The sequence below is a fragment of the Oryzias melastigma genome, linkage group LG21 (assembly GCF_002922805.2).
Source record: "Oryzias melastigma strain HK-1 linkage group LG21, ASM292280v2, whole genome shotgun sequence".
In the NCBI taxonomy this organism is placed as follows: Eukaryota; Metazoa; Chordata; class Actinopteri; order Beloniformes; family Adrianichthyidae; genus Oryzias; species Oryzias melastigma.
The window spans coordinates 3798836-3812138 of record NC_050532.1 but is presented as its reverse complement, the minus strand read 5'-3'; the positions used below and the strand labels follow the sequence as shown (position 1 = coordinate 3812138).

The following is a 13303-nucleotide window of genomic DNA, read 5'->3' as shown; positions in this document are numbered from 1 at the left end:
TAACAGAAGATTAACCTCAAATTTGTATGTTTATTTTTAAAGATTTGACCATATCTCTCATCTCCTGTTTCCTTATTAAACAATACGCCACACAGGTTTAAGTTTGGAGAGTTTGCTTATTGCTGCAGAGCTCCTGCAGACACAGAAGCTTTTTGCTGCACTGTTATTAACAGTAGATTTATTTATTTAATGCACTTCCACGCTGCCTCTGAGACGCTCGGAGACATTATCAAGCTGTACACAAAGTGGGAAATTACGTCAGATTTAAGATTTGACAGTGATTATAATCCTTCCACGTTTATGTCATTAACATGATAATGTTATTTATGTAAGATATGGAGTATTTATCTAAAAACAATAACTACGGGGTTTGATAACAGCCCAAAAATTCACAACACACATGTTTCTGTCAACATGTAAGAATGAGGAAAATCTGTTTTTCCAGACAGCTGCCATCCAGCCGCATGGGTACTGTTTGCTGTGATATATAGTCAAACATGAACACATTATGTTTCCCAGCTCTTTGAGAGCACAGATTCTGCTGCTCCGCTGTCTCTCAAGGTTTCTCTCTGTCTGCCCCGGCTCGACCAAGGTCAGCCGCTCTGCCGTAAGCTCCCGGCAACCTTGAGCGGCTAACTGACCGGGAAATGTGTGTTCTCCCCCGTCCCGGCACCTGTGTGTCCCAGTGTCAATCAGCCAGACACAGAGCGCCGCTGCCATTAACTGTTCCAGCACGCTGCCGCCGCCGCCACGTTTAGGTCACTCCGGTAGATTTAATGTGAAAACAAAGGACGGTCACGCAAGGCCACGCGGGCAAACAGAGGAGCTTATGTGGGGCAGAGCTTCAAGCAAAAGGGGGCATTAAAGCATCTTTTGACCGGGTGAACTTATTGTCATTATCAGTCATAAATAAGTAAACCTATGTGAGAAATAACAAGGCTGCATAGTGGAGACCATTTTTCTTAAATAAAAGCAAGCCACAAAGGGTAACAGGCATTAAAGCGAGTGTATCTGGAACCTTGGATTTGGTTTGAAATCCGGCGTCCTTGCCTCTTTTGCCATCTATGTTAAAAGCTCTTTGTAACAAGAAAATTATGAACCATTGAAAGAGATTCCAGCGCTTCAGCCTTCATTTATAGTTTGAATACTATACCATGAGAGAATCTGTCTTTAAAAAAATAAAAAATAAATCAATTCAATTGGCCTTTCATGCTGCCTGGCATTGTCGCTGCTATTATGAGGCATCCTTTCCTTGCCACTTGACCTTCTTTTGGCTTTCCTTAATTTCTTGTGTTGTCATAGTCACATGGTGAGCTCCTTTAGAAAACAGGTAAATAATGAACTCAAACTTGTTTTATTCTGAAAGTGATGTATGCAATCTTAAATCTAGCTTGTTTGAAATAAAAAAACTACTGGAAGAACTGCTTATTTTCCCAAGGTCTGTGGAAATCAGATTATTTTAATTCTCCCACTCCGCCAGGCATGGCATTGGGTGAATCATATCTGTCTGTGAGCTTTTCTGTTTGAATCTGTAAGACTGGCCTCCTTTAACATCTACCTGGAACTTTCCGTCTTGATGGAAGCAGAAATAGCAAACATGTGTCTCCGCGGCCTTGAGACTTCACAGGACTCCGACTCTGTGGCACTCGGCTCGGTAAACACGGCTTCCTCCTGTGGCACTGTGTTTGGGCAGGAAACAAGGAAGCTGATCAAACAGCAGCTCAGAAGGTCACGGCCAAGCTCAGCTGGAATGGAGCTGCACGTCTTTGAAAGCACTTCAGATACCGTAGGAGGGGATTGAATATCAAATATAACACTTCATTCGTACAGTTTGTGCTGCATTTTCCCCAGAAACTCCACACTGTCGATTTCCTTATCTCAAAAATGTGTGAAACTTGAGCCAGAGGCTGTGTTGCCGAGCTGCAGATTTACAGCCTGGTGCTTATGACATCTTAGAAGGGTGCACATGATAAGAGCCATTAACTGGATGGATAGATGGTAGCTGAACAAGGAGGGAGAATAAAACAAGCACAAGGGCAGAGGGTGTGAGTCAGAGCAGCACGGCTCCCAATTTAAGGTCAACATGCGCCCCCTTCTGACCATCTGGGAAATGTATATGTTCTTTAAATAAAGTCCAAACTACTTAGTGTCACTTTTAGTGAAATGTGTCGTATTTTTAATTGATTTCATATGTGAAAAAGTTAATTTATAAAGTAAATAATAATTTTAAAAAAGTGAAGTCGGTCAATATTAGTGTTTTTATTTACAATAATGGGAAGGTTCCTATCATCTATTTTGGTTAATTGGATTTTTTTAGCTCCTTAAACAGCATTTTCGAAAAAGACTGAAAAATGTTTTTATTTTTCAATTTAGCTTCATTAATTTTGCACTGTTTGTCTTTCTTAAAGCTCTTTTTAATTCCAACAATTACAAAAAAAGAACAAAACAACAAGCAAACCTTTTTTTGTGACGATGAATGGAAATCTTGTTTCTACTCTTTTTACTTAATAAATAAAGTCATTTGTATTTTTGTATTCCTTCACTCAAAACAATAAAAAAAGCAAAATACAACAGAAAGTGAACACCAACAAATGCGTGTTGCTTAATTTAAGCACAAAATGTAACTAAAACATATCAACAGAACAATTCCTCTTATTTTTATTTTTGCATTTTTAAACATGTTTATTAATTTGTGATTGAAGATCATTCCATACCTTGATAACCAAACACATCTTTATTTAACCTTTTAACACCTGAGGTGTAACTCTTAAACACAAAATCCTTAACGTACTGTAACTTTTCAACCGTTAACACGATCAACGTGATTCCAGTAGATTCTGAAGGAGAAAAGCAGCTTGTAAAATGAACTGAATTTATATACTGTATGGTTTGTTGGTCTTTCCCCATATTTCAATAGATCAGGTATGAAATAGTTCAAAAGTTATCTAGTGAATATAATGCATGACACTGAGAATGGGGCGGTTGGTAAATAAATAACTCAAAAAAGTTGTATTTATGCTAAATATGTCCAATAGTTGATTTTTTTTCCGACTCTTTTTGGTGTGTTTTTTTTTTTGTAATGAAATATATATATATATATATATATATATATACAGTATTTCACAAAAGTGAGTACACCCTTCACTTTTGTTGCCAGGGGTTTGGCTATTGATGCCTCAATTATGATTTATTTTGCAGAAAAAATAACTTTACATTGCTATACAAGATGGGCACTGACTACTTTTCATTGCGTTAAAAAATTGTTTTAGTATTGTTGTCCTATTAAAATGATATAATTAAATATCTGCAGAAATGTAAGGGGTGAACTCGTCATCACTCAGTGAAATCCATTAAATTCTGACAGGGTTTAGTCCTTCTAAACTTCCTATAGATGTTTTCCTTTTATTAGACCTCAAAAAACCTTTTAGAAGACGCATTTTTCTGCCTTAACACTTGTTCAACTATATTAGGACTTAGATAGATTACATATTACATATATAGTCTGAAAAAAGAAGTGTGTTGTTCTGTCAAAGCTAACGGTCTTATATGAGCAAGAAAGAGAAGTGTCAGCTGGTGCTTTCAGTTCCTGTTTGACATTAGTTTCACAGAGAATTAGAGAAGTCCAAGACAAGTTTGAGTGTTAACAGCTAGTTATATCTTTACAGCACACCCTCACAGTAATTGATTAATGTTTGCTCTCAGATCTTGCTTTAAAAGTCTTTTCAAGAGGTGATCAGAGTAAAAAATTCAGTCACATTTTATTTTCTTGGAAGTTGAATGAAAGGGAGAGTTGTTTGAGCGTTCCTTGACCCTGAGATTACTCCTCTTTTTTCTCTGTAAGCTTCTCTGCTGATGCCTCATTTGAAAACTGCAGAATGGGAGTGCTGATCTCACTTGACTGCATGTCACCAGCCACCCGCAGCAAGCAGCTCAGGACCATGTCCTTGGCCAGGCCGGCCTCCAGGTTGCCTTCCCTACTGAGCTGTAGGGTGATCTGGTCCAGGCTGGTCAGGACGAGCTCTGAGCCCAGAAGAGGCCAGATGTTGCCGGCTTCAGAAGCCAGAGTTCCGTGTCTCTCCACGTTTTCCATGATATATTGCTGGTACACATCCAAGATCTTTTGCTCCAGGTAGTGGTTTAGAAGGGAGTTAGAAAAGGGCCCTTCATGTCCTTGAAACACAACACTCCAATCTCGACCACTTCCTTGCCGCCAACGATGTGAACCTTTTCTGAAAGGATGCGTTTGACCAGCCTGGAAACCTTGTCCCAGCAGAGAGTCCTCCTCATCTGGGGGGACGTCACAAGACTGGAGGAAAGGACGGACAGCCTGTGCTTCAGGACAGACTCGCAGCTCACCTTGGTTGGCTGACAGAGGCAGCACCTGGTCTCCGCCAATGTGGAGGTCGCTGTAGTTTTGGCAGATGCTCTGACAAGAGGAAGGAACCAAGAACGGGGCGTCCCCAGCCGAGCAAGCCTGGGCTGGGATCTCGATTTTTGGAGAGATCTGTCTCCCTGTGAGGATCTCCTGGAGATCCAAGGACTGCAAAGGAGAAATGTACAACTCCAATGAAGCTGTGCTGTCCGAGACACCTGCTCGCACCAGGGAACTGTGAGTCTCAGGTGGAGGGAGTGTGGCGGGGTCAGGCGTGGGGGTTGGTTCAGGTGGACCCTGAGCACACTTCGAGGATGTCTGAAGAGCCGGTGGGTCACGCTCCTCAATCATGGTGAAGTAGGTCATGCTCAGCAGTCGTCCTTCACACAGCATGGCTGCACAAGTGGAAAAAGATTATCAAAATAAAACACGGAGACTAGCTCTCTCTCCTAACCTGAAAAACTATCAACAAATGTGAAACTATAAAGCTAAAAGAAAAGGGAAATGTCTTTTTAAGGATAACCGAACACAAAATCAACTTTTTTTGGTTGTTGATCTCTATAAATGGGGCTTTAAAGTGCTGTCTGTTGGTCCTTGCAACATTTTTGGCAAATTAAAAAAATGTAATTCCTGAAGTCAAAAACAATCTGTGTGCTGCCCCTACAGGTTGAAATGAGGTATTACAGTTGAATTTTGTGATTGGTCAACTGGTTTTAAGTCCTACATCATTTTAGAAGTTTCACGTCATCATGCTCTGCATCTCAAGAATAAAAGCCCCGCCCACCTTTGATTCTGTAACAGACCATTGTTATTGTTAGCTTTAGCATAGCCTGAAGTGTTTTGCCTTCGGTTGTCTAAAATCTACTGGCTTTCACAACTTTCCAGTGGTCGTGAAAGTTAGTTTAGTGCATTTGGCATTAAATCTGTCCTGGCAGTGGGATTTATGATAAACATCTCACTCGGGATTGTTTGTTTACCGCACTATCCTTCATTAGCTATGATCTTAGCGTCATTTTACCACTGGGACACGAATCTCCTTAGGTCCTGGAAACTCTTAGCTGTGCCGGGTGTTGTGCCAAGATATGTATCCCCAGACAGAATTTATATCTCCTTTCGCTGGCATCAACGCTCACAATATACAGTCAATAGGTGAAACTGGCATCACTTTGCATGATTTTCCAGTGTACTCCCCCTCTCCCCCCCCCTTTTTTTAAATCTGGGTTGAGAGTGGAGTCAACCTCCAACTGTCCTGTTCTGTTATCCTTTAAATAAAAAATTTTGAATCATCTCGTTGTTTTCAGCTTGTCACCTGTCAGTCTTGAACAGCTTATATAATATTATTTTTAAAAAATTGTATCATATTTGATACAGGCATTTCTGAGATCTCTTTCTCATTAGCATGTTTCAAACTTTCCTTTAAAAAATCCTCTTTTTATAACTTTTTTCTGCCCTGTAGTTCATCGTCAATCCACGAGGGGCAGTAGAAGGCCGTTTCAAAAAAACTCAAAAACACTTGGCGGGAAAGGTTTAGCTAATTTTCAAACTTCATGGTGAGAATAACTCATCTCTTACTACCTATTTTTTAAATGACTACTTGCTGTACTTAAATAAAGCAACAAAATAATGCTGATAATTAATTATATATAATACAATTATACCATGTTAAAAATATGTTGATCAAATTTTGGTTAATGAGTAAATTATAGTGTTTTTTCCTAAATGCTCTTGTCAATATTTTTGCATTTTGAACTCATATTTATTGATTTATTGATTGATTTGTTTTTTTTTTCAAGCATAGATTATGGACAATACAGGAAAAACAGATTCTTCAAAATCATTACAGAAATTATGAAATGCATTGAAAATAAAAAAAAACAGACATAAACAAAGACACATTTTACATTTGATTAATTAAATTTAGTAATTATTTGCCAAAGTCAAGTAGAGTTGTATTTATTGCTTGAAAGGGGGTGGTAAGAAGGGAATTTATATAATTCCACCCCTGAACAAAAGGGATACTATTTATATCTCATTTAAAATGATTTTGCTCATTTTCTATAGGTTTCATCAAAGGGTATAACAGGCATCTTAACCCCAGCAAAATGAGAATTTTCTGTCAATTATTAATCGTAATAGGCTTTTCCTAATCAATAAATGTGGTTCACCTTTCGGCTTATCCCATTAGCCACAGGTAATTTGGCGAAGAGCTTTAGCCATCCAGCCTTAACCAATACAATTCATATCGATAAAAAACAATCAAAAAATAAAGTTTCTGAATTCTTTGTACAGGTCTTACCTTAAAGAAGAGCGTGTTTTTCTAAAATCTTCTTGTAAAAGAAACAATATTCAATTTCAAGAATCTACAACGAAGAAGCCTGCATTATATATCACATTCTGAGTGCATAGGACAGCATCTGTGTTCAGTTATTTTAAACTCCCCTTAGAGGAAGTGAGAAGGTTCTTTTCCTCAGGTTTCATGTTCTCTGTCTGCAGCTGCTCTGATCTGGACTCCACCCAAACTCTCCTATTCTCATTTTATTGCAGGAAGGCTGGTGCGTTATGCAAATATTTTGCCATTTATCTATATTTTCTTACAATGCAATCAGCTCTGTTTTTCTACCCACGGATAACCTAATGAATGAGATTAAGAAATAGCCTGTGGAAAGAAACCACAAAGGTCCCCTTTCTATGTAAACAAGCTATTAGGAAGTCTGCACATGTACAGTATATCAGTAATTGAAAGTAACAAGCACACTTTTTGCTTTTCCTTCCGTATTTGGTGACCACTAATTTGGAATATTTTAAAAGATAAAAGGAAACAATTTCTAATTAAAACTCAAAGTTTCAACAGCTATTATTTCAGCTGTTTTCCCATCTCCCTATCAGGTTTTTGATAATACTAGAGCACTGAGTTATGTTTGAATGCAGATATTTCAAAGTGCTGCACACAATGAGTCCCTTCAACAACTGGAGAACAGGGTGGGTGTCTGTGGCTCTGTAAGAAACTGATATAAAGAAATTATAGGACAGGGAAACCCCCTTGTCATTAAATTTAGTTGCAGACAAGAATTAAGTTTGGAGTTCCCCAGGGTCCTGTTCTAAGATTGCTTCTGTTTTTAGTTACAAGCTTTCACTATATTAATTACCACAGCCGCACAATTGACACCATATTATGTCATCAAGTAACCAGTGACCTATACAGGCACAATTTGAATACATCGAGGAGATTAAAGACCCACTCAAGTGAAAATGTTGGTGTTTTTAACCTGTTTTTGTGGTATTTTTCTGATGACGGAGGACATATGAAAGAAAATTAATCTTACAGTTATATTTATTTGTATTTTATTTATTTAAAATGCTGACAATCAGAAGCAGATGAAAAACTATCATTTGAAAAAGAGTGTATTTGTTATGTAGAAAATACAAGCTCCCTGCTCTGCTCCATTCTGATGTATCCACCTGTAGACAAAAAGATCCATGAACGTCTTTGTTTTACTGGAAACACTTTTATCCCTTCCGCTCTCCTAGGCTTGTTTACATTAAAAGTGGGGTTATCTGAACTTTTTTTATCATAGATTTTTGAGTTTCACTAAAGTCCATGGCAGACATGTCCAAATCCTGTCCACCTTTGTCCACATTTGTCATTGAAGGAATCACATCAATATGTGGTTGGAGTCATCTGGACCCCAAGGAGAGCGGAAGGGTTAAAACATTTTTTTTTTTAATGAACGGGGTGAGACCTCAATGGGTCACAACTTTCCTGAAAAACGAGACTGTGTTGACTGCCTTTTGACCTACAGAAAAATGAATTTAGATTACCCCAGAACTTTAATCAAAATGAGTTAAATTAGAAATCTAGGCGTAGTGATGGACAAAGACCTAAAAACAAACAAACATTTTGGTTTTAGGATTATTATCTTAGAGTATGTCAAAGTTAAAAAGCTGATGTTCCAGCAGGACTTCGTCTCTAGTTTACTATTGTAACATTTTCTTTCCAGGGTCCAACTAAAAGTCATTTGGAATGCTGAACATTGTCCAGAACTCTGCTACTCAAGTCCTCACCAACAAAAAAACCATAGATTACATTAGCTCAGATCTGGTCTTTACTCTCACTGCCCGTCTGTCAGAGGATAGACTTTAAAGTTCTGTTGCTGGTTAATCTCTGAATGGTTTAAGACCAAACTGCATCAGTGACCCAGTATGAAACTCCCAGACTCCTGAGGTCATCTGGGTCTTTTCTTTACCAGTTTCTATAGATAACCCAGACATGAAAAAGCTGCCCTCAGCTTCCATACATCTGAAATAAACTTCCTGAAGGCCTCAGATGAGTATAAAAACACTTTTCAACCCAGATAAAGAGACCATCTGTTCTCGTCAGCATATACAGTTTCAGCATATACAGTTTCTTCTGCAGTTTCTTTTAACATTAACTTTGTTTCTCTGTCTTTAAATATTATTCCTGTTTAAACTGTGTGTTTGATACACGTTACTCTACACTCCTGTAAAATGCTTTTTAACATCTTTGCAAAACATTTTCTTGGATATGAATAAAACACGTGTTTCTCCTGTATGTGTTTGAAACTGAAAGTTCAACTTAAAGGTGAACACGTGACAATGGACATTTTTTTATTATAAATGTTAAGTAAATGAATAAACATTTAAGAATAGAAGTCTGAAGGAACCTTTGAAATAAAAATAGAACAACTCTGAACCATCAAATCAGAGCTGAAAAGTTGAAGTGTGTTTAATGTGGTGAAACTACTTCATTTATAGTTTGGTGGGATTTTCCAACATGAAAACCCCTCATTTACGTTTTTAACTGACTTGGGTTTGTTTGCTGCTCTCTAAATTTCCCCGAAACAACAGAAGGAAACCAGAGAGGAAGTGCTGCATTATTGATACACAGGAAACTTAAGAAAAAGGAAAACTTAATTTCAAACTAAGTTTTCAAGTAATTTATTTTAAAAATGCTTGACTGTTTAAAGATATTTATATTTTTTTGCTTAAAATTGATTAATTTGACAATTTGTTGCATTAATTATTTAAGATCAGATATAATTTTGATGAAATAATTGACTTCTCTTGCAGTAAAACCAAAATGTTTCTTCTCTTTCGTGTGACTTCATCTCCTAACTTACCAGTTTTCCTCTGGATAATGGATGCAAAGGTGTAGAGTTACTACTCTCTGATGCAGCAACGTTGCTTAGCAACACTGGACAACACTGAGATCAGGTGTGGCATCTGTTTCGGACCCACTCCGGCTTTTGAGGCCCAACACGTCCGCTTTTGACGATTTCAGCACTCTGGACAGCGATGATATGAGGATTCCTCTCGCACTCGAGCCAGTCTGACAGCAAATCATGAACGGGACAGTTTGAAGTATGTTCAAGAAGATCAATAATGTGTTCCGTCCCAACCACCACGGGCACAGGGGCCGGGACGCTGGGGCCAAACAGGACTACCACAGCGCCTGCACGGTCAGACTGGTCCGCAGCACGTCCATGTTGGTGGTGGGGGAGAAAAGATACACGGCCGACGGCTCGACTTTAAAGAGGAGCAAAAGTACGGTGAGCATAGAGTCGACGCTGTATTACTATCAGAGACAGGAGGACCAGATCTGGCTGTACTCTCAGAGTCAGAACTGCCTGGAGTACCTGGAGGCGCTGGTGGCTCTGAGGAGGCAGTACACCAAGAGTGTGAGCGACCTCAAGAGCCAAGAGGCCAAATCTACTGTCAGCACAAAGAAGAAGCGGGCACCTGCACCACCGCAGAAGGACCCGCCTGTAAGGATGAACACAAATGTGAGCCCTTAACAGTTTTAGGTTTTCAATAAAGTCAGACCTGTTCTATTTTTTTTAACCACAGGAACCAGCAGCCAAACCCTCAACCCCTCTGGTTCCCAATGAGGAGGACACTCTGGAGTTCTTTGATGCGGTGATCGCCAGCTGTGACAAGGAACCTCTGCGAAAACCCTACAAGGATGATGGACACGCTGATGTGGATTTTATAGGTCAGTCTATTTTTTACTGATTCTGTGAGCCTTTTGTCTTTGAAGCATTCATAGTAAAAAAAAAATAGAATCAAATTCGTTTTATTTTGTTTTTCTTTAATGTAGCACCACCTAAAAATGAGAAAGCCGGCTTTGGGGTTTATTTTTTGAGGAAAACAAGTTAAATTGAAGTGGCATTAAATGACCCACAGTCACAACCCCATCCTTGCCGCCCCCTTTTGACCCGCCCTCACTGGCTGAGCAGCTGCTACACACTCCTCATTCTCTCCATCTGCTCCATTGACATGAATATCAATGGACAGCTCAACCCCTCCCCTGTCGTGTTCCAAATAGGAAGTACTTAATGGTTGCAAAACCGCCAAAGTCCCATAGACTTCCATTGAGAAATAGACCGTTATTTCTCATTTTATTTGTTAGAATAACCATTATTGCTGTGATACATTTTTCTTAACATTTTCTTTGTAATCCTATTTTTTTATTATTATTTTTTCTTTATCGCCAGTTATTCAAGTTATAAACTGACCACTTGAGAGGACTGAAAGAATCTTAAAAAATCTGAATCAAATCAATTCAGGCTCTGGTGAATCGAATTTATTCTGGAAATTATTTGTGATACCCAGCCCTATCATGTATGAAATTTTCACAATATTTAAGTAAAAAAATGTGTGAGCAACATTGAACCGACACTTTTGTGAGCTCATCCAAAATTTGCGCTATTTTTTCCCCACAAGTAGTTCCCAATGTTTAAAGCATTTGACACCATAAACTACAATCTATTTTTAAAAAAAATGTCACCCTGCAATGGATTACCAGCTATCTATCAAACAGAAACAGTTTGTGCAAATAAACGACACGAAATCCACATTAAGGGTTCAGTCCTGTTTACCATCTAAATAAATGATATCACCAGTGCATCCAAAGTTTTACCATGTGGGTGATGACATAAAACCAAGAGAAGAACTAATTCAAATGGAGTTGAGAAAAAGAAAAAAATGGTTTGATATAAATAAACTATCAATTAACTTTGAAAAAACAAATTTCATGATTTTTATCAATCAAAGGATGAATAGTAATATCTCATTTGAAATTTCAGGTTGTCAAATTAAACAAGTGAAAGAAACCAAGTTCCTAGGAGTAATCATAGATGATAAAACAAACTGGAAATCACATATCAACTACATAAAAACAAAGAGAGCAAAAACAATAGCACTGTTATATAAGGTTGAATCGTCATTAGACAAAAAATCGTTATACCTCATGTATAACTCATTGATTGTTCCATATCTGAGATATTGCATAGAAATCTGTGTTTAATGAAACACTTTTTTTCTGCATTTTATCGCTTTTTACCTTGTTTCCTAAAATCTGATTTTCCTTTATTTGCTCTTTGATGTGATGTACCTTCTTTCAGATGTGTTTCCTAAAATTTTGTTTATTACATTTGGATATATTCTCTATTTTAATGATTAAAAACTGATTAAAAAATTTCCAATATGCTCTCATCAGAATCATGTCAGAAATTATTCATGTCACTGAAGTGATCCATCCACCTCTAGCATAAACCAAAATTGTTCTTTGAATTTTTTTTTTTTGCACCACTCTGATACTAATGTTCCTTTTGCATTCCTCTCACAGTGGCGTCAAGCTCTACTGAGCATGACCTTCACTCCAACTGGGTCTTGAAGGTTCCCCGTGATGCAGACGGCTCCACACAGACAGTAGTTAAAGACAGTGCCATTGAAAAAGCCCAGAAGAAGAAGAAGAACCAGAGCGGATCTACGAGCAGCAGACTGCGTCTTCAGAGGAACCCGATCCACCTGCCCAAAGTGGTGGAGAGCGCCTTCCAGACGCTACGCTTCAAGCCCAAACTAAAAAAGCAGTGAAGCTCGAAGGGCCTTGAAACACAAGCCCCGCCCACAACGTTGGGAAACCTTTTTGCTCCGGAGTTGTATTGAGCAAACTATGTTTTGAACATTCAATATTAAGATTTAAATGAACATCTAAAGGAAAAGATTCAAACAGATCAAATTCTCAGTGAGCTTGGATATCCGCTATGTGACACAAAGACAATTTTTTACTTTTGTTTTACACCTTTTTTCTGCTGTGGCACAAGAATTTAAATATTTTACCTTAGTTTTAACATTTCCAGACTTGATTTCAGTCTGAACATTTGGATTTTAACAAAGAGGGCTTGACTAGTTTTAAAAATGCTGCACAAAGAAGCATTTTTTCATGGAGTTTTTTGGAAGCTTTCATTCAAAAAGGCCTTTTGAGCCGAATAATTTGAGGGCTGTGGCAGCTCTGAAATTCTCCCTGATTACAGTTAAAAGTTTCCAACCTGAGCGTCTCCTCTCCTTCAAAGTGTCAATGCCAACTGTAAAACACAAGAATGGCTTCTTTCAAGCGCTCACCCCTCCGCACAAAAGGGTTTTATTCCACAGACGTTCTGCGAAGCAAAATTCTTGGCTTAACTGAGCTGAAGGCTTCAGACTCACAAGCCTCCGTTTGCACCTATTCTTGCTGAATTTAATCAGAGCTGAACTTAAAAGATTGTTGCATTAACCTGCAGACCTCTGCAGCATCCGGCAATCCTGTTTATTTGTGTTTAAACTCTTGTTTTTGATGTTTAAGATGCATTATAAAAAAGGGATGACTTTGAGCTCTTAACACCAACAAATAAAAAACTTTATACTGAAGTGCACTTATTTTTCTTATTTACAATCTAGTTTCTCCAGTTTTTCCCATGACTGAATAAAATGTAATTAAAATCAAAGCCAGAAAACAGTGTTTTCATTTCTACTACCCACAGGTGAGGCTTTTAATTTGATAGTACAGCTTTGAGCACCAATGAAATCCTGATGAAAAAATAAATTAATTGGTTAAGCAGTCAAATTAAATATAAAAGCATGAGGTCTTTTTTT

At 38.1% G+C, this 13303-nt stretch overlaps 2 protein-coding genes across 3 annotated transcripts; one reads left to right on the top strand and one right to left on the bottom strand.

Moving 5' to 3' along the window:
• Positions 1–3065: 3065 nt before the first annotated feature.
• On the bottom strand, positions 3066–6882 carry LOC112154810 (protein CXorf21). The gene is made up of 2 exons (XM_024285990.2): positions 6669–6882; positions 3066–4767 (listed from the first exon to the last, which is right to left on the bottom strand). Exon 2 carries the CDS (start codon positions 4763–4765, stop codon positions 3818–3820), a length of 948 nt encoding a protein of 315 aa, XP_024141758.1. The 5' UTR covers positions 4766–4767; positions 6669–6882; the 3' UTR covers positions 3066–3817.
• Positions 6883–9518: 2636 nt separating this feature from the next.
• Positions 9519–12405, top strand: LOC112154811 (uncharacterized protein C13orf42). 2 transcript variants are annotated; one of them, XM_024285993.2, is made up of 4 exons: positions 9519–9939; positions 10006–10155; positions 10238–10382; positions 12018–12405. In XM_024285993.2, the coding sequence occupies exons 1-4, from the start codon at positions 9754–9756 to the stop codon at positions 12263–12265; spliced, it is 729 nt and encodes a 242-aa protein (XP_024141761.1). In that variant the 5' UTR covers positions 9519–9753; the 3' UTR covers positions 12266–12405. The 2 variants fall into 2 exon arrangements, with proteins under 2 accessions (XP_024141761.1, XP_024141760.1); XM_024285992.2 differs by having other exon boundaries at positions 9520–10155.
• The last annotated feature ends 898 nt before the right edge of the window (positions 12406–13303 follow it).